The 26,392-nt window shown below is 53.3% G+C and overlaps 1 protein-coding gene across 3 annotated transcripts in view; it reads left to right on the forward strand.

Annotated features, from left to right (window-relative positions):
* Zc3h7b (zinc finger CCCH-type containing 7B) overlaps window positions 1-25,925 on the forward strand; it is a 47,710-nt gene extending 21,785 nt beyond the window's left edge. For all 3 annotated transcript variants that reach the window (XM_032918344.1, XM_032918337.1, XM_032918329.1), the window contains exons 3-23: window positions 317-350; window positions 449-646; window positions 2,346-2,504; window positions 3,001-3,081; window positions 3,832-3,888; window positions 6,508-6,550; window positions 6,998-7,191; window positions 7,478-7,799; window positions 8,595-8,653; window positions 9,321-9,420; window positions 9,785-9,946; window positions 11,051-11,256; window positions 12,622-12,722; window positions 13,669-13,850; window positions 16,147-16,232; window positions 21,666-21,799; window positions 21,934-22,039; window positions 22,163-22,271; window positions 22,468-22,601; window positions 22,708-22,871; window positions 23,167-25,925. In XM_032918344.1, coding sequence (XP_032774235.1) covers window positions 317-350; window positions 449-646; window positions 2,346-2,504; window positions 3,001-3,081; window positions 3,832-3,888; window positions 6,508-6,550; window positions 6,998-7,191; window positions 7,478-7,799; window positions 8,595-8,653; window positions 9,321-9,420; window positions 9,785-9,946; window positions 11,051-11,256; window positions 12,622-12,722; window positions 13,669-13,850; window positions 16,147-16,232; window positions 21,666-21,799; window positions 21,934-22,039; window positions 22,163-22,271; window positions 22,468-22,601; window positions 22,708-22,871; window positions 23,167-23,431 — 2,896 coding nt within the window. In that variant the 3' untranslated portion in view covers window positions 23,432-25,925. The remainder of the gene's footprint in view (window positions 1-316; window positions 351-448; window positions 647-2,345; window positions 2,505-3,000; window positions 3,082-3,831; window positions 3,889-6,507; window positions 6,551-6,997; window positions 7,192-7,477; window positions 7,800-8,594; window positions 8,654-9,320; window positions 9,421-9,784; window positions 9,947-11,050; window positions 11,257-12,621; window positions 12,723-13,668; window positions 13,851-16,146; window positions 16,233-21,665; window positions 21,800-21,933; window positions 22,040-22,162; window positions 22,272-22,467; window positions 22,602-22,707; window positions 22,872-23,166) is intronic.
* Window positions 25,926-26,392: the final 467 nt, after the last annotated feature.

The raw sequence follows: 26,392 nt of genomic DNA on the forward strand, positions 1-26,392 counted from the left end.
ACCCGCCATGGCTCCCCTGCCGTTGTAACTTAGAGCCCTGGAGTCTGGCTTTCCTTAGGAAGGGCTGAGCTCGAAGGCTGAGGGCAGCTGCTGGCTGGAGCTGCAGATCTTGTCCAGCATCTGCCTCTGGAGAGTTTGGGGGAAAAATGGAAGTCCTTCCATCAGAACCGAGCGACTCCATGCAGTCTGCTCACCTCTTACCTCAGCCACAGCTGCCTGAGGCCTACTTACGTCAGGCCTGAAGTGCCAGCCTCGGGGGTCCACATGGGACCAACCCATGGGCTCACCCTGTCCTGTGTCTCTCTTTTCCCACTAGGTCGACACTACCCCTAAAGCAAGAGGAGTATGAGGTGAGTGTCCGTCCGGTGGTGTGTGGCTGCAGTGAGGGCCGTAACTGAGCCAGGCTGGATGGAGGCCTGCTTAGCCCCTTCCTTCCTTCTTTGCACAGGCTTTCCTGCTCAAGCTTGTGCAGAACCTGTTTGCCGAGGGCAACGACCTCTTCCGGGAGAAGGACTACAAGCAGGCTCTGGTGCAGTACATGGAAGGGCTGAACGTGGCTGACTACGCCGCCTCGGACCAGGTGGCTCTACCCCGGGAGCTGCTGTGCAAGCTGTATGTCAACAGGGCTGCCTGCTACTTCACCATGGTGCGTCGGCCCTTCTCCCCCACCCCAGCCCCGTCCCCAGATGCTCCTGGCCTGGGCCTGACTCCTCCGCCTCTTCTTATCTCTCTCCTTCTTAAAAAAGACAGTGTCTCGCGTAGCCCTGGCTAGCCTGGAATTTTCTGTGAGGACCAGGTTGCCCTACGACTCTCAGGGAAACACACTTACCTTTACCTCCTGTGTGCTTGGATTGAAGGTGTGCACCACTGCACCTGGTTTGAGTGTTTTTAAATACTGATTTTTATTTTACGGGAATTGGTGTTTTACCTGCCTGTATATCTGTTTGCCCTATGCGTGCCTGGTGCCCATGGAGGTAGCTTTGTCAGTCAAGTGGTTGACCTTTATTGCTTTGTCAGCACAAGGGACCTGAGTTTGATGTTCGATTCTGAGAATACATAGTCATACATATACATAAATATATATACACATACATACATGTGCATAGATACACACAGCACACTCATATATGTATATGTACACACACATATACATATACTTACATATTTACACCCATACATCACCCCCTCACACCCTTCCCCATATATATGTAAATAATATATATATATTATATATATATATATATATACGATCCACTGAAGCTCATTGTCTAGCCAGTTTTGTTTTGTTTCATTTTTTGACACAGGGTTTCTCTGGGTAGCCCTGGCTGTCCTGGAACTCACTCTGTAGACCAGGCTGGCCTCAGCGATCCACCTGCCTCTGCCTCCCGAGCGCTGGGTTTAAAGGCCGTGCACCACCACCACCACCCAGCCCGTCTAGCCAGTTCATCCAGTCAGTGAAATCAGGTCCAATGACAGATCATGTTTCCAAAACTAAGATGGATTCCTCCGGCTCCTACATGAACATCCCTGGGTGCACATCCCTACAAACATCCGTAGCTACAACAACATCACCAGAAAAACACACCAGCCATCGCCCCACCCAGGTGGATGGAGTTAGAATTTGAGGGTGAGCCTCTCTCTGATGGCATCTCTGTGAGGCGCTACTGTCACTCTTAGCCCGTGATGTCCTGAGCCAAGGGCAGACAAGTCAACAGATTTGTCACCAGGCAGGCTCTCCGTTGTAGAACCTGTGGCTCTCCCCACAGTGTCCCGTCAGTATCCGCCACAGCCATCATCCTTACACCATGTGTTAGAGGCTTAGCGCTGTGAAGAGACACTATCAGGCAAACTCTTATAAAAGAAAACACTTAACTGGGGCTAGCTTACAGTGTCAGAGGTTCAGTCCATTATCATCATGGTGGGAAGCATGGCAGTGTGCAGGCAGGCCTGGTGCAGGAGGAGACAAGAGCTCTACATCTTGAACCGCGCAGGGAGCAGAAGGGACTGTGTGCCACACCGGGCAGAACTTGACCATAGGAGACTCAAATCCCACCTCCACAGCGACGCACTTACTCCAGGCGACAGGAGGCCACACTTCTTAATAGTGCCAGTCCCTAGGGCCAAGCATTCAAACACATGAGTCTGTGGGGGCCAAACCTATTCAAACCACCGCACTCTATCAGAGTCAATGCTGCCCTCTCTCCCTGAGCTCTGTCTTGAAGCTCTTCAGCTTGGTCTCTGAGCCCAGCCCCCTTGCCCTTCCTCTGCAGGGAAGTGAGGCTGTTTTCCACGGTAGGGAGGTGTCAGAGGTGCTGACCATTGGGCTGCCTGGTTGTCTCCTGCAGGGCCTGTATGAGAAGGCACTGGAGGACAGCGAGAAGGCCTTGGGCCTGGATGGCGAGAGTATCCGGGCACTGTTCCGCAAGGCGCGCGCCCTCAACGAGCTGGGGCGCCACAAGGAGGCCTATGAATGCAGCAGCCGGTGCTCCCTGGCTCTCCCCCATGTGAGTGCTGTCTCCCAGGCCTCTGTACTGGCCCTCCCATGGTATGCAAACACATCCTCTGTGCCGGGCATCCTCCTCTGCTGTAGGAGGACTGGGATACTGATGCGATGCTGGCAGGAGAGCCAGGGCGACATAAAGAGACCTTGTCAGCATTAAAACACAAAGCTGCATAGTTTGATCCCTAGCATTGCTAGAAAATAAACAACACTAGAGGCAGCCTGGTTCTGTGGGCTGTACCCGTCATCCCAGGAGCTCAAGGCCAGCTGGAGCAACACAAGGAGTTCCCCATCTTAGAGATAATATGGGAAAAGATTAAAAAAAAAAAAAATCTGTCCCTTTGCCTCCCCCAAAATAAAAGGAAAAACAAAACAGCCCCGTGGTTCCCAGCATGTGACTTAGAAAGCCAGTGTCACCCAAGATGTCGAGGAGCACAGCTCTGTGCACCGGGCAGCCTAGCCCACCAGGTGTACCTAAGCCTGTGTCCTGCCTTCTGCAGGATGAAAACGTCACTCAGCTGGGTCAGGAGCTGGCTCAGAAGCTCGGGCTGCGGGTGCGGAAGGCGTATAAGAGACCCCAGGTAGGTGGGATTTGGGGGTAGGCTTAAAGAAGAGGGGTGAAGGGAAGGACTAGGCACTGTAGGGACCCTGAGTAAGGTAGCCAGAGCCTGGTAAGGACAGAGGGAGTGACAGCAGGTGACCTTCCTCCCTGTTGGCTGAAAGCCCTGGAATGAGCAGCAGGACCTTGGGGGAAGAGGAAAGAACAGCCGAAGCTCCCAGCTTACCGCAGACACCAGCTGTAAAAACACAGCCCCTCCGCTGCCCTAGGCGACTTTACCGAGGCTGAAGTGGCCCACGTTGACGCCGGCGCCCTTCAGTTCTGTGTTCTCAGATGCCCCTTACGCCTGTCTGAATGTTAGTGTCTGCTGGACTCCTCACATTCCCATGCAGTCCTCTGCCGTGCGTCTGGAAACTGCATGACGCAGAACATATGGCTTGGGTTTCTCTGGCCTGACCTTAAACACATTAGTGCGCGTTTCCACCCATTTCCGCATCTGGAAGGCAGATAATTACGCCCACCTCAGGAGGCTCACAGGCAGACTGAAATGAGAGAATGCATGAGATGGTGTCTGGCGGGAATGTGTATGTTTAGATCCCTTGGAGGGCGATCAAAACAATGCGACCGTGGAAGTCGGAGGCAGTGGCAGTGGTAGTCCTGGTGGGAGGTAGCCACAGCTGGTGTCAGGCTCTCTGTGTTGTCCTGGCTGACGGAATGCTTCGCCTGTTTCCACAATCTTAATCTCTGTTCTCTTCTCCCCAATTTCTGGCAGGAATTGGAAACGTTTTCTCTGCTTAGTAATGGCGCCCCGGCTGGCTTAACAGATCAGGTAGGAAGGGGTCTGAGACTCCAAATGTTTCCCCAGCTTCATACCAGCCTGTCTTCTTCATCCATGCCCGAGAGCTCTGGATTCACCCATTGGGGTGACCCCAAGCAATAGACCACAGACGTCCCCATGTCTGGCTCAAGGCCCCAACCCCTACCACACTTTCACCAGCCCCTACTCCTTACTGGTACATCTGACCACATCCACAAAGGTCAGCACTGCTCACAGTTATGGGGGGGTTGTGAGAAGGCCAAGCGGAGTGGAGAAGATAAGGCCAGGGCTGCCTCCATATAGGAAACTTTTGAGAGCTCATGAGTAAGCACCAGGAAGTGTCAGGCCTGCTCCTGGCGTCCTGTGGCACCTACAGGAGAGATGGCACCGTGTGGATGCTACACGGTCACACGGGAGGGAAGTTCAGCTGCTGCTTCCCCATGGGCTCCTCCAGCACAGGACTCATTTTTCTGTCCCGCTGGTCACTCTGCATGTGTGCCTAGAACCGGGTGGACTGGGCTGTGCTCACAAGCGATTCTCAGTATTTACAAGGGACAGTCCCCTGGAGCTTAGCGCTCAAGACAAGGAAGGCTATGAACTCATGGAGCTGAGTCCACGGCAACCTTCTCGGGGAGTGCTTTCCCCACCTGGGGGTAGCTTTAGGTAGGTAGAGAGGGAACAGGAAACACAGACGGTGGAGCAGAGGCCTGTAGTCAGGAGAGGAAGAGACAGACGTTCCTGAGACCACCGGTACAGTTAGTTCCTCCTCAGGGTTCAGGAGAGTAAGCTCTGTAGCTGCTGGTGTCGAGGGTCAGATCCTGAACACACCCTTTCTCTTAGGTATTCACTCCAGCCCTCCCTTGGGCTTTGGCTTTCTTAGGATTTTTTATTGCCAAGTGAATGTTACTAGGAGGGCTCTGTGCAAGAGGACTGGGAGAGAGAAACCTGGACAGTATGGGCGGCAGGAGGGCTGGAAGTCTCTCATTCTGCAGGGCAGGGGCAGCACTGTCCTTAGAACCATTCATTGAGGCTTCCTTGTCCCCTTTGTCTCCCCTCCCCACTTCCATACCCCAGGCTGGTGTAGCCCTGACTATCCTGGCCCCATCCAAGCCTGTAGATCAGGCTGACCCAGAACTCAGAGATTGACCTGCCTCTGTCGCCCAGTGCTGGGATTAAAGGTGTGCGATTGCCTGGACCCCCTCACCTCCTTACTGTGTACACTGTGTATAAAAGCAGCCCCGTGAGCAGTGTGGTGGCCTTGGCCTATGCAGTTTATCTGTGATATACAAACACCTGGGGGATAGACAAGCACTGCACGAATTCACCGTGCCATCTGTGGACAGGCTCAGGGGTGGGGCAGGAAGAGCTCTGGGCTCCAAGGAATGGACAGAACCAGAACAGACAGGGTCAGGGCAGGTGTTAGACAGCCCTACTCTGACCCAAGAATTGCACTCTTGACCAATATTTGGGCTGCGGAACATCTCCCAGAGCAAGGTGGGTGAAGCAGGGTCGGGTCTGGATGCCGCATTGTTGCTGCTGCTAACCTTAAAGAGAGTGGCTAACAGTGAGTGTCTGGGCCTTCTCCCAGCCTCCACAGAAACAGTAAGGACACAGGGCTGGCCATCTTGGGCCTCAAAGGATGAAAAAGGCATCAGGGAAAAGGGAAGCACGTTCAGGGTAGGGAAACTGGCTGAAACAAGGCAGAGGAGTTCACTGGGGATCAGGAAGGGAGGCTGGTAAATTAACTTTCCAAGCCCAGGCTACACACATGGTAAGTACATGGTGTGCCAGGCGGGCCTCCGAGGTGCCTTGTCTGTGTCGCAGTCCCAGGCACTATGGCTGTTGTAAGCTCTCTTTACAAACAAGGAAACAAGTCCAGATAGGGTGCCGCGACTTGGCCAGACCGGAGCAAGCTCCTCCAAATTTCCCTCGTCCCAGACACTGCTCTGACCCCATTACTCCGCAGCTGCAGAGTTCGGACTCTCTGGGACCCCCTGAGGAGGAGCTATGCCTGTGGTCTAGGAATGGCTGACTCCAGGCCAGGTTGCTGCCTGACCTGTGAAAGCCACTCCATCTTTGCAGTGGGGATTGGATCCCGCCTAGGATGGCATTCTCCTTGGAGGAAGCAAAGCTTTCCTGTGAGGCTGGGGGCTGAGCCTTGGGGGGAGCACCCATTCCTCTTTGAAGTAGAAACCATTTGTGATGTGGAAGGCTTGGTAAAATCCTTATCACAACCTTTAATCCTGGCAATTGGGAGGCAGAGGCAAGTGGATCTCTGAGTTCTAGGCCAGCCTCATCCACATAGTGAATTTCAGGTCACCCAGGGCTTTAAGACCCTGTCTCACAAACAACCAAAATAGCCCAAAACCGTTGCTTCAGGGCATGGATGGGACTCTTCCCTTTTCCAGGTCTCTGGAAACCTAGACACGGAGGTCTATCTCTTGCCTGGGACCATTGTTCCCCTGAAGTGTACCTACTAGGCTACCTCTCAGCCCACACCTGCTCAGACCATGACTGAAAAACCAACCCACTTGTGATAGGCAATCGTTCCTCAGTGAGGGGCCCTCAGCTTAGCCGTGTGGAGGTGTGCTGGGCCCTGAGGCCATCCACCCTATGTCTTTCCTCTCACAGGGAACTTCTAACGGATTGGGATCGATAGATGACATAGAAACAGGTATGTCTCAGCCGTGCAGAGTGGGACACCCCAGGGGCTTCCCCGAGGCAGGACAGGAAAGAGCACGGGTCACTTCTCAGCTCGTCCCTGTCCTTCACTCATGCCTGACCCTGTTGGACACCTCGAGTTATAGCCCTCACTTCCTACTTCCCTTTCTCTGTTCGTGGGCTTCTGGTTATATGTGATAAGTGCTTGGAGAAGGTATCACTAGCCCCAGAGAAAGGTGATGTGGGTGGATATTTGAGGAGAGCCAAGGTAATCAGGAAGCCCCCACAGCTCCAGGCTGTCTTTCCTCCTTGACTACCTCTGAGCCATTGCCACTGGGGTGGGGAATAGGGAAACCAGGCCCCTGTGGAACAAGGGAAGAAGGGAAGGTGTTAGCTCGGTGACTAGGCAGCACCCCCACCACAGAAGGCCCTTCAGCTACTGTGCTCACTGCCTTCACAGACTGCTACGTGGATCTCCGAGGCTCCCCAGCCCTGCTCCCCTCCACTCCCACAATGCCCCTGTTCCCTCATGTTCTGGACCTACTGGCCCCCCTGGATGGCAGCAGCAGGCCACTCCCCAGCACTGAGGGCCTAGATGACTTCTCAGATGGGGACGTGTTTGGTCCAGAACTGGACACCCTCCTGGACTCTCTGGTGAGCCATGCTGCTGTTTTCTTGTTCTGTCCCTTGAAGCCTCTCACTTAGAACCCCACAGTCCCATGAAGAGGCAAGGGAAGGGCCCCATCTTCACATCTCATTTGGGGAAATAGAGGGTGTTGGGAGGGCCTTGCTGGAGTCCACAGAACAGGTCCCAGGAGAGGTCAAGCAGAGCTGCTTCATGAGCAGTTACTGTCAGACTACGGTCCCTGGAGTGCCACACCCACACGGGGTTGGATGGTTGTGTACTTGTCTGACCCCTGGCTCTGTCCCCGCTTTGCAGTCTCTGGTCCAGGGTGGCCTGCCTGGCAGTGGTATGCCTAGTGAGCTGCCTCAGCTGATCCCCGTGTTTCCTGGTGGGACCCCACTCTTGCCACCTGTGGTGGGTGGCTCCATCCCCGTGTCCAGCCCTCTGCCTCCTGCCTCCTTTGGCCTTGTCATGGACCCCTCCAGGAAGCTGGCTGCTTCTGTGCTGGATGCCCTGGACTCTCCAGGGCCCACGCTGGACCCCCTGGATCTGTTACCGTACTCGGAGGCTCGGCTGGATGCCCTTGACAGCTTTGGGTCAGCCCGAGGCTCCCTGGACAAGCCGGACTCCTTCCTAGGTGAGACCTTGGTGGGTACTTTCTCTCCTCCTTGACAGTGCTGCTCCAGCTCTGATCTCTGAAGTTCTGCATCTCCACAGCTCATGCCCCTCACAATCCAGGGCAGTCCATACTGTCTTATCTCTGCTGTGCTCAGCACTACTGGAGCTTGAGCCGAGGGCTGGGTGTCTCACTCTAGATCCAAATTAGAGCTATGTTAATGATTCTATCTGGTGCTCTGCCCGCGCCCCCCCCCCCCAGAGCCCTGACCCTCCTGCCTCAGGTCCCATGGAGATTATCCTGATGCAAGATCAGGGTGCAAGGTCACGAGCTCCATTAGCTCTTCTCTGGGCTGGGAACCAGGGACATAGGCAATTGACCAGGCCTTGATAGGGTTGGCTCCTAGAGGTCAGAGATAGACTAGGGCACTCAAGACTGAGGGACCCATTCGATGGCATGGGTAGACAGGAGCCAGGGTTTCCTTCTGGAGGACCTGCTAGCTCAGAGGCTTAGGCTCAGTATGGTAGAGCATCAGAGTCTGGCTGATGGCTACAACAGGAGTTTCTAGGGGAATGCGAGTGAGCCATGGTCTCACTGAGCCAAGCTACAAGTTTGGACGTTCTCCCAGGGGCAACAGGAAGCCTCAGAAGGCATAGTAAGCAAGGGTAGACATGTTGGAGCCTCTTTGCTCCAGGGCTGTGACCATGAAAATAGGAGGGTGAACCCACGGAACGTCCCTGAGGTAGAAATTACAGGGGCATCCCCTCAAGCCCTCTGTGCTAGGCCACATAACCTTTGTGTCTTCTCCTTCCCTAGAAGAGGCCAGCTCACAGGACCACCGACCCCCAAGCAGTACTCAGAAGCCAGCCCCCTCGGTGAGTGACTCGAGTGGGCTCCCAGACCAGACCTCCTACTCATCCTGTGGTTACGAGCCCCAGATTGGGGGTGAGGTGGGCTCTCTGCACTGGTGAGAGGCTACATTCTTCAAGAGGCCCCTTCAGAGTGGCCCTTATGCTGGAGAACACATTTAGGGTCCTCCTTATCACGTGTGTCAGAACAAGGCTCAGCAGCCATAGTGATATCCTGTCTGATCTCCAGCCTTAGTCTGTTCTAGGTTCAAAAGAGCACTGGACCCCAAGTGAGCAGCATGAGTGCAGACTTCAGCTTAGACACTAGCTGTGTGGGCCCTAGACAGTCATTGGCTCTCCCTGTCTGTTGATGTCTGGGACACTTCGGGGAGAGCAGTAGGCCCTTAAACAAGCCCACTGCAATTCCTCTGTTTTAATTCAAGGAAACATTCTGGAGCCAAGATGGCTTCCACTCATTGTCCAGGGTTTTCTGAGGCAGGTCATGGTGTTCGGGGCTCTTATATTACAATACAAGGCCTGGGAAGATGTAGAAGAAGGTCCTAGGTTCTGATACTGGGTAGTAGGACAGATTGGAGTAGGGGTCAAAAGACATATCTCTTCTCACTGCCTTGGCTGGCCCTGGTGGTCCCAGGTACCCTCAGGGCCAAAGATGGCCAATGTCTTCCCATTGTAGCCAGAGCCCTCCATGCCCAACACCGCCCTGCTCATCAAGAACCCTTTGGCTGCCACCCATGAATTCAAGCAAGCCTGCCAGCTGTGCTACCCAAAAACAGGTAATTCCACATCGGCAGCAGCACCCCTCTGCCCTGGAAATGCCTGGAGTCTCGGGAGGGTGGAGGCCACATTACTGTGTGTTAGTGGGAGATTCCCGTAGGAAGACAAGGCTCTCCTCTGCAGGAAACGAAGGGGTGGGCCCTGACTGGGACCTGCCCTCTCTGCAAATTGTCATCTTCACAGTTCTAGAAACTCTGAGCTGGGTAGCCTCACCTTTAATTAGGTCCAGGCCTGTTAGAGAGGTCACGTGGGTTCCTGAGAGGGCTTCCCCTGCAAGCACATGCTAAGGGAGATAGGATGGGAGCTTCAGAGACCCAGATGGGGGGGTTTCTGGACTTGCATCTCTGTGTACCCTGCCCACAGGCCCCAGGGCTGGTGACTATACCTACCGCGAGGGCCTCGAGCACAAGTGCAGGAAGGACGTCCTCCTCGGCCGGCTCCGGAGCTCGGAGAACCAGATCTGGAAGCGCATCCGGCCCCGGCCCACCAAGACCAGTTTTGTGGGCTCCTACTACCTGTGCAAAGGTGGGTGGACCACCGTGGGGCTGGCTGGAGCCAGTTGGGTTCAGCTCCTCTCGGGTCTAACAGCAGTGACCCAGGAGAGATGACAGAGCTCTGATAAAGACCGAGTCCCACAGGAGAACAAGCCTCTCTCTTGACCTTGTCCAAAGGCAGAGGTCATTCAGGATATGCTATGTAGCTGAAGCCATATGGTGGCCTTGCACCATTGCGCGCATGTGAGGGTCTCATGGTCCATACAGCCAGGTTCATACCCTGCAGGATTCCAGAAGGGGTGGGCAGAGTCCCGGGAAGCACATAGGAAAGGTTTGCAGATAGCAGCTGTTTTCAAATATTGCATCATTCTCCTTGCCCTCACTTCGGCCTCATAGAAATCTCAGAGATCAGTACCAAACAGACGTTTTTGGTTTTTTTTTCAGTTTCCCTAAGCACATCTGTTCTTCAGCCCTTTTTTGTCCTTACCCCCAGACATCTGCGTATAACCTTTTGGCTCTCAGCATCCACCCCAGACTCCTTCACCCCCTCACCCACCTCACGACGACCATCCACACAGGCCTTTCAGACCGTTCAGTGTCCTCCCTGAAGCCCTGCCCGTGGCTGGTGGGATGAAGGCCAGTGCATGCTCACTCCACATCCCCACCCTAAGTGGTCCTCACGCACACTCACACCTCCCCACACTCCGTGACGTGCTCTGCCCTTTGAGCCCGGAGGCCCCGGTGTTGGAAGCCATTCCCTGTACCACTTCCTACCCCTCTGCAGCAGAGGATGCAGGCACTCCTTCAGCTCCAGCTCGGGGCCCATGCTCCTGGTCCTAATCCCAGCTATCACTTCCCCAGTGCATAATCCTAAAAACCGCTCCCCCTTACATAGCTGTGTGTGCTCTGCAGAGGCCTTTGTGCATTGTTTGACCTGCACAGACACTGGGGACCGGGGTTGGTGGTGGGGTGGGAGGGGTTCGAGGGTGTTAAGCCTTCCATACTGGGGCCTGGTATTTGGGAAAGGATCCCTCTTGGGGATCGGCAGCCACCAGTGCTCTGTCCTGGTGGATGTGCGCCCTGCTGCCCGCCGTGAGATCACCTGGTACAACATGTGTCCCATTGCCTCTTGTAGACATGATTAACAAGCAAGACTGTAAGTACGGGGACAACTGCACCTTCGCCTATCATCAGGAGGAGATCGATGTGTGGACAGAGGAGCGGAAGGGCACCCTCAACCGGGACCTGCTCTTTGACCCTCTAGGGGGTGTCAAGCGTGGCAGCCTCACCATTGCCAAGCTCCTCAAGGAGCACCAGGGCATCTTCACCTTCCTCTGTGAGGTACCTGCCTGCCCAGCTAGTTCACCAGGCCCCCACGGCCCCGGGCACAGTCAGGGACCCGTTGTGGGAGCTGTTGGGCCTCAAACCTGTGGGCGTGGTGAGGCATGGCCTGCGAATCATCAGAGACTGTTGTAACGTTAGTTTACAGAGGCGAAAACTGAGGCCAGGAGGAAGCAGTTCTTCCCTGGGAACCCAGAATGGGCAGGATTTAGATACTTAACCACACTTTCTGGGCAGCCCCAGCTCACAGGCACTGTCCTGGTTCTCTGCTGGTGCTGGGGGTTGGGGTAGGTGTTGTCTGGAGGCCACACGGCCACGTCAACCTCAGCCACACGCTCCAGAGCCCAAGGCCACCTCCTCTACAGCACTGGCAGCCCTCAGGGCCAGCAGACTTAGACTTTTTTTTTTTTTTTTTTTTTGTTTCCGGAGCTGGGGACCGAACCCAGGGCCTTGTGCTTGCTAGGCAAGTGCTCTACCACTGAGCCAAATCCCCAACCCCCAGACTTAGAATCTTGTCCACTGTTGTCCCTGATTCCCGTGTCGTAGGTATGGCAAATTTAGCCTAGCTCAGCTGTCTAGAGCAAGGTATCTGTGGCCAGCCTTTCCCATCCCCCGACATGGTCCGTCCTGGCTGTGCCTGCTGTTGCCGTCCCACAGTGTCCTCTCAAGTTTCTTCATTCTTCCCCTGGCAGCTGTGGTTCTAGTAGCCCCGCTGACTAGTAGCCCCAGCATTTTGTCTTTTGTGGGGTGTTGAGCTAGGGTCTCACTGTTTAGCCCTGTCTGGCCTGGAATTTGCTAGCCAGGTTGGCATTGAAGTCACAGAGATCCACCTGCCTCTGCTTCAGAGCACTGGGGCTAAAGGTGTGCGCCACCATGACCACCAGCCTGTCCCAGTCTTGAGAGTACAGTTGGTTCTGTAGCTCCCTGAAGGTGGGAATGGTGTCATGGTTATCTCTGAGGAGGAAGGGCTTGGGGGAGGTTGGTGAAGCCCAGTCTCCCCCGATATGCTGACCTCACAGCAGATGAACTTGTGCTGTCTCCTCTTAGGGAAGACATGGCTTGGGGATCATAGCTCATGGCCATAAGACAGAAGCTCTTGAATTCGTTTCTCTCTGTTTGACCTGCACAGTAGGGTAATTGACACAGTTTATGATCTGAGAGAGGAAGGAGGGAGAGCTGAGGCCCAAGTCATCTATGGGCCAGAGACCCGAGGTTCACAGAGCCTGGGTTCTCTTCCATACTCCCCTGACCCAGGGCAGGGTGTACAGTGACCAGATGTCCTTCCCTAGATGGCCATTGGGGTTCTAGGCCATCCCCTTCCCAGGTGGCCTGGCGAAGGTCCCAGCCCATCTCTACCCTGAACAGATCTGCTTCGACAGTAAGCCCCGGATCATCAGCAAAGGCACCAAGGACTCTCCGTCTGTCTGTTCCAACCTGGCTGCCAAGCACAGCTTTTACAACAACAAGTGAGTCCTGCCGCTGGGCAGTGGGCAAGACAAGGGTGGAGAGGTCCCTTGAGGGCAGCTTGTCAGAGGAGGAAAGGCCTAGGCCAAAAGGGACAGGATGGTGAGACATCCACCTATAAAGGACAGGAACCATATTTATTTAATACTTCCTGTCTTCTAATCATTGTCTTGTGTATTTAATGGTCTCAGCGGCCCCCTGGGGAGGGAGTTACTGCTCCCCTTGTACAGAAAAGAAAGCTGAGGTTTGGGAACAGCTTGGCTGGCAGACAGATATACCCTGCTGATGGCTCTAACCAGCACCTTCTGCTGTCATGGTTTCAATGTCAAACAGGGCATGGGAGGAGCTGGGTCAGGAGGACACCATTGCCTTTGCTCTTTCTGGCTCTCTACTGTGCCCCATCATTAGAGATGGAGTCAGGCCCTGGAGTTACACAGTCCTAGGTCCAAATCACATCCTGGCCAGGGGCCGGTTATAAGTTGGGGCACAAGCCGTTTCAGCCTTGTGTTTCCTCCTGTCTGAGAGTAATGATGTTCCCACTTGTTGGGTTTCCCTGCCCAGAGAAAGTGCCTCATTATCCCCCTTGGTATAAGACCAGCTCTGGGGCACTGAGCTGGAATTGGCCTTTCTACTTATCCCCTTCTCCCAACCTGGCGATGGGGAGATCTGACACCATTGGTGGACAGCTGCAAACTGAGCTGGCCTCAGAGCTCTGTGATGGAGCCCGAGTAAGGCAGAGCTGGGACTAAAGTCTTGAGGGTAGGACCTCCTCACCTGCTGTGCCATCCACATTTAGAGATGGGATACAGGGCAGGAGGTGCCCAGGAGAAACCCTGAGAAGCATCTTCCCTCAGACTTGCTTGGCACTGGAAAGGTGGCCCCACTTTGGCGACGGAGGCAGAGGGTGGTGGGGACTGTGAGCATCATGCCCGTCCCATGTGCCCTCAGGTGCCTGGTGCACATCATCCGCTCCACCTCTCTCAAGTACTCCAAGATCCGGCAGTTCCAGGAGCACTTCCAGTTTGACGTGTGCCGCCACGAGGTGCGCTATGGTTGCCTGCGCGAGGACAGCTGCCACTTCGCCCATAGTTTCATTGAGCTCAAGGTCTGGTTGCTGCAGCAGTACTCAGGTGAGCGGCAGGCAGAGCAGGTGAGGTAGGCTTGGAATTGGCTGGGAGTGAACAGGCCAGGGCCCGATGGCCGACGAGTGGGACCTCAGGCAGGAAGGTCAGAAGCAGGTGGCCCCTGGGAGCTTCCTGGAGGAATTCGTAACCCTGGACATCACAGACAGAACTCTGCTCGTACACTGGGTCCAGAATCTGGGTCTCTCCCTGTCTAGACCCTGCCTAGGGAACATGGGAAAGCAAGAATGTGTTGAACCGCACAACTACGCCTAACAGCTCCACCCGCTGCCTGAGTGTTGGCCAATAAGGCTTCTTTCCCTGAGCCACCTTCTGTTTGTCCAGCACGTGGGTTTAAGGATGTTCACACATCCATCCATCCAACTGCTTTACTCAGCACCCTCTCTGGGTCAGGGCATCCAGCCTCGAGCTAAGCAAGGCCCTCACTTCTGAGGACTTAATGGAGCAAGACAAACGATGTACTAGCAAGAAGTGAATCCTAGGTTCTGTTTGGCCGAGGATGGATTTCTTCTCCACTGCCTGTTGTAGCTTTATCAGCATTATTTGGGGCCACGGTAAGATACTGTACATACGACAGTGTCCACTTAGGGTCGATAGTGTTTTAACTTCAGGTGTGTATCACTGATGCGTGGGAGCAGAGCAATGGGACAGACCCAGAAGACCCTTTCCAGTCAGGTGATGAGAACCCTATCTAGTGAAGGCCAGGGAATGGATGCTCCAGGCAGCAAAGGGCTTGAGGCAGAAGATACACCTGAGATAGTTAGGACTCGTGGTCACCAGGGTCCCAGCGTGTGAGAGCCGCTTGGCCTTAAAAGGAAACGTTGTTACCTGCTGCATGGGGTGTTTCCGTCAGTCCTGGGCCAAGGAGCAGCGGTTAGACTCTAATGGGCTGAGGTTTGCAGTGGATCGTAATGAATGAACAGCACGGTTGCTTGTGCATGGATTTGCTACAGTGTACCTTTATTGTTAGTTTAAACATTAAAAACAAAAGTTAAGATGCTGACTGTGTAGCCAAGAGATGACTCAGAGGTAAAGATAGATACTTGGCACCAAGTAGGATCCAACTGTGATCCCCGGGACCCACGTGGAGGAAAGAAAACTAACCCCTGCAAGTTGTCCTTGACGCCCACCCACGACACGACACATACACACAAAATAAATACACACGGTAAGAAAGTAGCTCCTGAAAGCCTGCCCTGTGGTACCGGCACATCCTCCGTTCCCAGCATTTCAAACTACTGTGCATCTCAGAGAAAAGCCCGCCGTTGCGGCAGGTGACTGCTGGATCTGCTGTGCGATGCCAGGAGGGCTTTTAGGTGAAATGGAGTTTCAAAATCTGGACGGCGGGTTTCCAAGCTGTGCTGGAGGCTGGGTGGAAAACCCGGAGCAAGGGCAGGAGTGAGACAGCAGGGAAGATGGAGCTCACACCACGTGGTGGCGATAGCGGTGGCAGAAGCGGTCACATTGTGTAGTTCAGTGGTGGAACCAGTGAGGTTGTTGATGGACCAGTCATGAGGTATATTAAGGTCAAGCTGTCAGGGTGCCTAGTAGAATAGGGGTCTGGGTTCTGAGAAGAGGGTGTTTATAGGATGAGCGTATTTGGGGGTGCTAATACCGGGGTTCTGTGTGGGGTGTGCGTTCCAAATTGTCTCTTGGACTTCAAGTAGAGATACTGAGTGGGCAGTCAGATGTGGCAGGCACTAAGTCCAAAGGGAGATGTGGACTGTGGGTCTCCATTTGGGGATCGTCGGCAAGAACCTGATGTCGAGTGTGGTATGCGCCCCTGGTAAGCGACAGATGCAGAGTGGGCCACAGAGTAGCTGGACAGCTGGCTGTAGGAGGCATTAGAGAGAGAAGAGGACCTGCAGGGAGGGAGGCCTCAGGAAGATGTGCTGAGTAGGAGCAGGAAGGCAAGTAAGGATCTGATTGGTACTCGGGGGCCATCGTGCTGGGACATTTGCCCTTTGGGGACTGGCCACATACCTCAGACTTTGGTAAGCCTAAAGCCCGGAGACCTTGGGGCTGCTCAGCAGGATTCTGCTTGAGTCTCCAATGAGAAAAGCAGGGACACTAAAAGTGGAACTGGCTCGGGAATCAAGGGGCTTTCTTCCTGTGCTGTGGATGGACAAACTGGCCCAAAGAGGACACGTGCACTCTGTGCCCTCGGTCTTACTGTGGCCGGGACTGGCCAGAGAGAACTCCTTGGCTTGGGACGCATCCCAGCATCCCACGGTGCTGTGTCTCATCCTTTGCCAAGCCCCGTGTTTTCTCCCACCCTCCACAGGAATGACCCACGAAGACATCGTTCAGGAATCCAAGAAATACTGGCAGCAGATGGAAGCCCATGCAGGGAAGGCCAGCAGTGGCTTGGTAAGGCTCGGGCTTGGCACTGGGGTCAGGGTGGGCACCACAGGAGCTGTCCAGTTCCTTTTGCTGTGACATGGGACCCTGCAAGTTACACTCTTCCCTGTATTTTCGGAGTTCACATTTTACTACTTGCTTTGTTATCAGTGTCCTTTTCCTATGTGCAGGTGTGTGCTTTCATACACAGATATACATTTATATGCATAAATGCACTGGTTTGGAGGGGGTTCTGTTTTGAACCATCTGGGAGTGCGCTTCAGATCCTCTCACTTCTGATCGCATTTAAGAGGGTAATCTGGTATTGAGGAGATGGCTCAGCAGTTAAGAGACCTGGCTGTTCTTCCAGAGAACCCACATTTGATACCCAGCACCCACAGGGTGGCTCCCAACATCTCTCACTGGAGTCCCAGGGATCAAGCACCTCTTCTGGCCTCTGTGGGCACTGCACAAAAGACATACATGCAAACAAAACGCCCATACACACTAAGCCATTTCTCCAGCCCATGACTGATATTTCAAAGCCTCTGGTTTTACATGTGGAGTGGGGGGTGCCTGTTTTCTCCTGCTGCAGAGGCAAAGCCGTGGGCTCAGATTCCACATCAGGAGGCATGACACTTCTAGTTATCCCATTAGCTTGTCTGAGGTGCCTCCAAATGTAAAGATCCCTGCACTAGAAAGTTTTTTTTCTCTATAATGGTTAGTAATGGTATCCTGGATCAATAGGGTTTAATGGCATGTGTACTTAGAAGGTGAGGCAGGAGAATTAGAAATTGAAAGCCAGCCTCAGCTGCTTCATGAGTTTGAAGCTAGCTTGGGTCACATGAGAGACTGTCTAACCTGCCACCCTGCCCCTCAGAAGTCTCTGAGGAGATGCCTTGAGTCCATGTGAATATCTTTGAGGGCTCAGAGTGGCACCCACTGGTTGTGTTGTTTCTCTCCTGTTCTTCACTGTGGTCTGACTGTATGAGTCATGACATTGGGGTGTTCACTAGATTTGCCCAGCGGCAAACCCCAAGTCCCTTGGCATGGTGCTACGTGTGTGCCCCACCTGTACCATTCCTACCGTCCAGTCCTCCTCAGATTTATCATAAAGCCCTGCTCATTTACAGCATGGTATCAGGCTTACAGGAGTTGGCCCCGGCTTTGGGGTGTTGAGCACGCTGTGTGTTTCACCCTGATGTTCACAGCACCTTGGGCTTCAAGATCATTGTAACTGTAGATGACAAGGAGACACTGGCTTAGGGACAAGAGGAGCCAGTGAGTGTAGCACACCCGTGAAGGATGACCCTGTTTTCCAGACCTGACCAATCTATTGCCAACCTGAAGGAAACCTGGGCTTCTGAACTCTTTATGGGGCTAGAATACAGTGGGGTTTGGGGGAGGATCCAAGCTGAGGGGAGGAACCATTAGGGCTACTTGCTCCTTGGGCCTTCCCTTCCTACCTTTGCTCATTCTCTGTCTTGTGCAGGCCTAGGCCTGGGGCTCTTGCCTGCTTACTATCTTGAGAGTAGAGGCAGTAGGTCTGTGAAGTCAAGGGCCTGCTGGGCAGGTGCTGCTTGAGCCCAGAGCCTCTGGCTTACCATCCCTTGAAGAAACACAAACACTCTTGTCTATGAGGGGATAAGAAACTGCCCTGAGCTGCCTCTGCTCAGTCAGACGGGAACGATCCCTGCACTGGGCAGTGCTGGTCACTATTCTGTGGGGGAGCTGGCAGGAGACCTGCTAGCCTAGAGAAACCAAGAGCTGCCAGACAGGCAATCTCACACCCAAGGCCAATGGCTGGTAACACAACAGGTTAGCCAAGGTCACCTCCCACTCTCCAGCTCCCCTGAGTGAAGGCTGGGGCAAAAGACTGGAAGGCGCCTCAGAGCCTGGCTGGACATTGTCCTTGGGGAATGGTCTCGAGTCCAAGGCTGTCTGTCCTGCTGCCCAAGGCCAATTTCCCACCTTTGTACTCCTGCTCTCTACAGACTGGGCCCTGAGATGCACACATATGTGCAAGTGCTCACTCTGCCTTTTTCCTTTGGAGTTGAGGTCTCTCGCTGACCCCAGAGCCTGCACTTTTCTTGCTAGTCTAATCCCAGCAAAGTCCTCTTGCCGACCTCTCACTGCTATGAGCAGGACCACGCCTAGACCTTACCTAGGTGCTGGGATCTAAACCATGGTCTTCGTGCTTTCGCAGCAAGCACTCTTACCTGCAGAGCCATCTGTCCAGCCCTTGAGCTGAATTCTGAAAGACATTATTTAGAGTAAGTTACGGGAAGAATAGAGGGACCCCAGTAGAGAGAGAAGACAGCCTGCGACGTAGGGTGCCGTGGCCCAGGACAGCCTGTGGCATCCTCTCCATTTTCACCTGAGTAGTTTACACCCAGCGCAGACATGTAGGTATGCAAGATGGGCAGATGACAGAAACGTCGTTTTTAGATGGGTTCTCACTATGTAGCCCAGGATTTCCTGGGACTGACTTTGTAACCCATGCTGGTCTCTTGTGGTAATCCTCCTGCCTTAGCTTCCTAAGTGACGGGATTACCAGCATAAGCTGCCACATCTGGCTATAAATCAAACACTTGCTAATGATAGGTCATAAAAATTTTAAAACTATTCTTTGGTATACATATAAATAATTTTATTGTTTAGTAAACTGGAAGAAAATATTAATGAGATGAATGAGATTAACAAATTAAGTCTTGGCTGAATCGTTAATTGCAGGATGTAAGACAACAGTTCTTGGAATTGATCAGCATTTTGCTTTTATAGTTAACAAATTCAAAATGCCGAGACTACTACTGTGCATAAATATGGAGTCCAAAATCGCAGAAGTGTGTTTAGGACTTTGTGGGAAGTTTAATACTAACCCCACACCAAAATTCATGTAATAATTTTTAAAAATCACGAACGAGGGCTGGAAACTAAAAGGACTCAGCCGTGAGGCGAGCTTGCTTGCCGAGGGCCCCGAGGGTGCCTCTGGGGGGTTATGGTTGTCTTCCGTTGCCCTGGCCCTGGAGCTCCTCGCTGCTGTTCTGTCTGCTGTGGGGGGGAAAGACAAGGTGAAAGAGTCTGAGGAGTCAGGTGATGACACGGGTTTTGATGAGTTTGACTAAATTTCTGCTCCCCTACAAATAGAGTCTTTTTATGTATCTTGAGGAGGAAAAAGAGTGCTTGACTTTAACCCCAGCACTCAGGAGATGCAGGCAGGTGGATCTCAGGATTCAAGGCCAGCCTGGTCTACAGCACTAGTTCCAGGATAGCCAGTGCTACACAGAGAAGCTTTGTGCTGGGGAAAAAAAAAAAAAAAAGCATTTGGTGCTTTTGCAGACAACTCAGGTCTGGTTCCCAGCACTCCCATCAGGCAGCGTACAGCTGCTTCTCACAACAGGTCCAGGGGGTCTGATGCCCTCTGGCCTCCACGGACACCTGTGTGCACACAGTGCACATAAACTCCCAAAGAATGAGCAGCTCAACAGCAATAGGTGTAAAACACGCACACACTCGCTCTTTTACCGCTGTGACGAGACAGTACAGCCAAAGCCCTGTGGGGAGGAGAGGGTGCATTTGGTTTGTAGATCCTCAGTCAGTCCACTGGGGAAAGCCAAGGCAGGAACTCACAGAGGGCAGGAACCTGGAGGAGGAGCTGATGCAGAGGCCATGGAGGGAGGCTGGGACCTTCCCTATCAATCACTTTTTTTTTTTTTTTTTTTTGGAGCTGGGTACCGAACCCAGGGCCTTGTGCTTACTAGGCAAGTGCTCTACCACTGAGCTAAATCCCCAACCCCTATCGATCACTATTAAGAAAATGCTTGAGCTGGAGAGATGGCTCAGTGGTTAACAGCACTGACTGCTCTTCCAGAGGTCGTGAGTTCAAATCCCAGCAACCACATGGTGGCTCACAACCATCTGTAATGGGATCTGATGCCCTCTTCTGGTGTGTCTGAAGACAGTGACAGTGTACTCATATAGAATCAATCAATCAATCAATCAATCAATCAATCTTTTTTAAAAAGAAAGTGCTCCACAGGCTTGCCCGCAGCCTGATCTTATGGAGGCATTTTCCCCATTGAGATTTGGTTCTCAGAAGACGATAGCTTGTGTCAAGTGGACAAAACTAGTCAGCACAGCCTCTAGCTCAGAGCTTTATCTGCCTCCATTGCCCTCTGTGCTGCAGTATGTCACCACACCTGGCAATTAAAAAAACAAGTTTCTGCGTATGACTGTTTTGCTTACGTGCATCTGTGTACAGCCTATGCACGCCTATTGGCTCAGACGTCAGAAGAGAGACCTAGAGTTATGGATGGTTGTGAGCCACCATGTGGGTGTGGGAACCAGCCAGAGTCTTCTCTAAGAACAAGACATTCTAATCATGTGACCCAAAGATATACACTGATTTAGTATTTACCTGCTGAGATAGGAGAGTAGGAAAAATATCTACAGCCTGTTTTCTGTGGACCATTATTCTAAAGCACAGGGAGTCTGCATGTATGTATGTAAGAACACTGCAGTTCGCAAGGTTCTCTGGAACCTGAGCCCCGTCAGGCAGTGTTTCTGGACGTTACAGGGTGTGACACCACACAGTGCACTGTGTGCATATCAGGTACTTAGAACCAAGAGTCCGGTGAGCTGTCACGATGCCACATGGGCAAGGACTGCCAGACACACCCTGAATTCCATGCGTGTCTGATGGTAAATTAATTTCTGCTTGTCGTGTACTCAGAAGGTTTTGGTATTGCCAGATTTTCCAAGCTCCCAAATTCAGTTATGTGACCCTTATGGGTTGAGACCACAGTTTAAGGAGCTGTAGAGATTAGAAGCACGAAGTGTTCTTTCAGAGGCCCTGAGTTTCATTCCCAGCACATCAGCAGCCTGTAATCATAGCTTCAGGTCTATGATCTAACCAATGCCTCTGGCCTCCAACAGAACCCACACACATGTGTATACACACACACACACACACACACACACACACACACACACACACACACTTAATTTAAGAATAAAATAGACCGACATGGCAGCTTGTGCCTTGAACCACAACACTCAGGAAACAGCTGACGGATCTCTGTGAGTTTAAGCCAGCTCGGTCTCTATAGCAAGTTCCAGCCAGGGATACATAGAGAGACCCTGTCTAAAAATAAACACGATAAATTTAAAATAAATCTTTTAGAAGAGAAGCTACTCTATACAGTGGTTGCACAGACCAGACCTCTAGAATAGTAAAGGTAAGTGAAACCGGCCGGAGGCGGCAGGAAGATGGTGGTTCAGGGGTCTCTTTCCACATCCGGCTCCCCTAGTCAGAAGTCACAGGGCCCTTAGCTGAGAGCTCGCTGCCTCTCAGTAAAACTGTGCAGTAGACTCGCTAATTTAAGACTGAGTGGTCCTAGGACTCCCAGAGGCCTAAGGCCTGGTAGCTACAGCTTCACCAACCCCTCCCCCATCTTCCAATAGGGTACCCCAAGGACACATGGACCCAGCTCCTTTGACTTGCAGATGAAGTTTGTGTGTGGTCAGTGTTGGAGGAATGGGCAGGTGGTGGAGCCGGATAAGGACCTCAAGTACTGCAGCGCCAAGGCCCGGCATTGGTAAGCAGGCACTGCCAGAGCCACGTGAGGGAGGAGGCCTTAGGAGACCTGGGCTGTGAGAGAGGGAAGACGGCCTCATAACCCTGAGGCTTCCTCTCTGCCTCTCCCCGATGACTCCCTTTTCTGACCTACAGCTGGACCAAGGAGAGGCGGGTCCTTCTGGTGATGTCCAAGGCCAAGAGGAAATGGGTGTCTGTGAGGCCACTGCCATCCATTCGAAACTTCCCACAGCAATACGATGTGAGCACTTGGGGCATGGGGGAGGGGGGATAATCCAAGAGGTCGTGGGCTCTAAGGCTCTGAACTGGCCAACACTGGCACAGCCATGTGGGACTCAGCAGGCTTTCTTTTGCCTACCCACAGCTCTGCATCCATGCCCAGAACGGCCGCAAATGCCAGTACGTGGGGAACTGCTCCTTTGCACACAGCCCTGAGGAGAGAGACATGTGGACCTTCATGAAGGAGAACAAGAGTGAGTGGCAGGCTTATCCTGTATTCCTGTATCTGTATCTCTAGGATACACGTTTGGGCGCTTCCCTGACTCTGGGTTTCCAGTGCTGGGGTTCCCCAGCAGCAGAGCAGAGATTTTTGTGCCTCCCAAGTCCAGCTGGGACCATGGGTAGAATGGATGGGGAAGCCCCCTCACCAAGCACTCTGTCCCTGCCCAGTCCTGGATATGCAACAGACCTATGACATGTGGCTGAAAAAACACAACCCAGGGAAGCCAGGAGAAGGGACCCCCATCAGCTCCCGCGAAGGAGAGAAGCAGATCCAGATGCCCACGGACTATGCTGACATCATGGTAAGCCCTGCCCCGGTACTGAGCCAGGGCCAGTTGGGAGGGCACCCTGGAGGGGCTCAGAGGGGCAGAGCTGTGGAGGCAGGCACCCACAACGCTGTGCACGCAGATGGGCTACCACTGCTGGCTCTGCGGCAAGAACAGCAACAGCAAGAAGCAGTGGCAGCAGCACATCCAGTCTGAGAAGCACAAGGAGAAGGTCTTCACTTCCGACAGCGACGCCAGTGGCTGGGCCTACCGCTTCCCCATGGGCGAGTTCCGACTCTGTGACAGGTGCTGAGGGCTGCGGGACAGGGAGCACGGGCAGGGAGGGCGGGTAGCAGGTGGCCTGAGGACAAGGATGTTGGGACCAGCTCCATCTCCTGACTTGGTGTATCTTAGATGAGAACGTGCTGGGGGTGGGTTCGGGCCTATCTCTAGCCCTCCTTCGCAGCGCCGGATCAGACCTTAGACCGTGCAACTGTGTCAGGGGTTTCCTGAGCCGGGACCAGAGCTGTCTGGGGAGAAGCCTATTTTAGGAAGATGGGAAGGCATAGAGCTCAGGCAGTGAGCCTTCTGCCATCCACAGGCTCCAGAAGGGCAAGGTCTGCCCAGACGGAGACAAGTGCCGCTGTGCCCATGGACAAGAGGAGCTCAACGAGTGGCTGGACCGGCGTGAGGTGCTGAAGCAAAAGCTTGCCAAGGCCCGCAAGGACATGCTTCTGTGTCCACGGGATGATGACTTCGGCAAATACAACTTCCTGCTGCAAGAGGATGGGGACACCACTGGTGCCACCCCAGAAGCCCCCGTTGCTGCAACTGCTACTGCTGCCACCACCACCACTGGGGAGTAGGGCCAGGTCTCAGCTATGGCAAAGTCCTGGGGTCGGGGGTGGGTTGGGGGCAGGGGACCACCCCATCAGGCAGCCCCTAGTCCGCTGGGTCCCTGCCATCCTTTCCACCCCCAATACCCCAGGTGTGTATACCCAGGTCATATACTGCAACCCCAAGTGGTCCCAGGATCTTTGTCCTGTCAAAATGGGGGCGGACCCTCCCCAATTCTAGTTCTCGTGGTTGGAGAGGGAGGGGCCTGGCCAGCTTCAGCCTACAGCTTTAAATCGTGTCTGCTCCTAAATGGGTCCAAAGCTCAGGGCCGGGGAGCCTGGGGTCCCCACTTGAATATATGCAGCAGGAGGGTCCTTGTCCTTCTCTACCTTCCTCTTCTCCCTTCCCTGGGGTCGGATCAGGATGCAGCAAAGGGCAGGAGGCTCTGACTAGCCTAAAGTACAGTCGTGAGATGGAGTTGGGAACACTGTACTGGTCACTTACCACCTGGGGTTTCCTGATCTGCAGAAAGGGGAAAGGGCTAAGGCAGATGATATCTGAGGCCTGGCTAAGCAGTCTAGGTGCTCCTAGCAACCATCCCTCTGCCCAGCCCTCTCCTTTGTGAGCCGCAATTGTAGACCATACCTCAGCCTTGGAGTCAACACAGCCCACACCCATTTTACAGAAACAAAAACTGAGGTCTAGGAGGAGGAATGGTTTGCCCAGGGTCTTTAGCCCTCTCTGGTGCAGAACTGGGATATAAACATTGGTCAAAAGACCCCACCCATTCGCAGCTGGAGCCGCTGGGCTCCCCAGTCCCATGCAACATCCCTGGGACCTTGGGAAGGCTGCTGAGACAAGAGCTGGTCTTCTTAGCTCCATGTTAGGGGTTTTGGGGTAAGTGATGGAGATTATATCCCCAAGAGCTTTCACAGACAAGTGACAGAATACAGGGCACCATGAGCTAGCTCAGGTTCTGGCAAGGTACAAAGCATGGCGAGGCTCTGAGGAATATGAAGAGTGAGGGGGCAACCTAGGCTCTCTGGGCCACTGTGGGATATAGCCTCTCTTTCCTGGGGACCCTCTGTAGTCCTCTCCAAAAGACCCAGATATACTGTTATGACCATCCATCCCAGTCCCACCCTATGCTCAACCCTGCTGGCCACCTAGGACCCCAGATGACCCCCAGCCCATGTCCCCACTTCCCAAGGCCTCTTTTATTGTCTGAGGTATGTGTACACCTTTTCATCCCGCCCCCCACAATAGACACAGCCTCCCCCAGCTCTCCAAGACATTCCAGAATGCTCCACCCCATTGGCACAAGAAGGGGGAACACCCCCTCCCCAGAAGGAACCAGAAACTAAGGCTATCAAGGAGTGAGATAGAATGAACAGACACTCCTATTTTTCCTCCAGCCGGGGTTGCTAGTGCTAGAGGGCACAGTGATAGGCACCTGGGTGTAAAGGACCCATTCCTCATCCTGCCACTGCCCAACCTTCTCCCGATGACCGTGGCATGTATCTTTTCCTCTCCCCTGACCCCCTTCCCTGACCCCAGCTGGCTAGCACAGCAGAGTTTGGGTGCTGGCAGTGTGGCTGGAGGGGAGGCGAGACCACATCTAAGGTGGGGGCCATGGCCGTGAATGTGGATGACACTTGTTCTCCTGACCTGTGGTGTTGCAGTCTGTTGTCACCAGCCTTGTTTTAGTGTGTATATATGTCGCCCCTGTGATGCATATATACACAGGTATTAAATATATCACTCTATATAATATTATATATGTGTGTGGTATCCAAGGAATCTCTTCTATTGAGGGCTAAAGATAAAGAATTTGGCACACAAAAAAAATGCAGACATCCTTGTGAATTTTGAGTGCTTGTGGGGTCATCTGGTTATTTAGGGAACTGAGACAGGAGCCATGGCTCAGAGATGATTTGGGCAGGAAGGGCAGGGTGGCCCACACCGGGGCCCTGCTCGGACTGCTAGTTTCCCACAGACCCATGTCTAAAGAAGAATACCAGTGTGCTCAGGAAAAGGAAGTAATCAGTGTTTGTTTCCCAACAGAGGGGGATGAATCCAGAGTTTTCCTACTGTTCATCTGTCCAGGGGTCCCTAAGATCTGGGCTTCCTTATATTCTAGACCTGTGTCCCCAACACGGAAGAGAAGAGAAAGACGATGGGATAACCTGGGGTGGGGAACAACAAAACATCTTAAATGATGACTGTAGTTAATCAGATGTGGCTCCTCTAGGGCCTCTGGTTGGAAGGCTCAGGGTTGAAGCAGGCCTAGGAGCAAGAGCAAGATTACACAGTAGATATGGAGTGGGGGCAGCGGCAGGGGATGCTGCATTTCTCAGCTGGGCAGTAATCAATCTAATAATGGTCCTTTAAAAATGTCTGTATTAAAATATAAGAATACCACACTTTAATATTAAATATCATAAGGTCTAGTATCTTGATAATAATGTAGATGTTTTAATAACAATTTTTGTCCTTCTTAAAATAAAATGAGAGAGAAATTTGCTTCTTTTAGCCTTTGTTCTAGAAAGTATACGTGTGCACTTTGACTGTTGTCCCCCAGGTGTCACTCCTGTTCCTCCCCAACTACTGCATGGATCCAGGGGGCCAGGGCTGCCCAGGGCTCCTGGGACAGAGCTAGCCCCAGCTGGCTGTGCCTGGGGCAGGCATTCCAGGGGGTGAGGGGCAGTATCCGTGTACACACACGGGGTGAGACCCAGCTGACCCAGCTCAGACAACGCCTCCATAGCAAGGACAAGCTGTGCTCTGGACAAGTGGCCCTGCGAGCCACCCTTTGGCAGCTTTCTTACGCCTGCCTGCTCACAGCCCTTCCTGTGGGACCGCATGTGCCTCTTGCTTTTACCATCATGTGCTGCTCTGCATTCTGTGCCCTTTTTGGGTACGGGCTGTCCAGGAAGGTAAGGGGTCATGCCAGGCTTCATAATGTGAGCTAGACTGCCACCTTGATCCTC

This window comes from Rattus rattus, chromosome 1 (assembly GCF_011064425.1).
Source record: "Rattus rattus isolate New Zealand chromosome 1, Rrattus_CSIRO_v1, whole genome shotgun sequence".
In the NCBI taxonomy this organism is placed as follows: domain Eukaryota; kingdom Metazoa; phylum Chordata; class Mammalia; order Rodentia; family Muridae; genus Rattus; species Rattus rattus.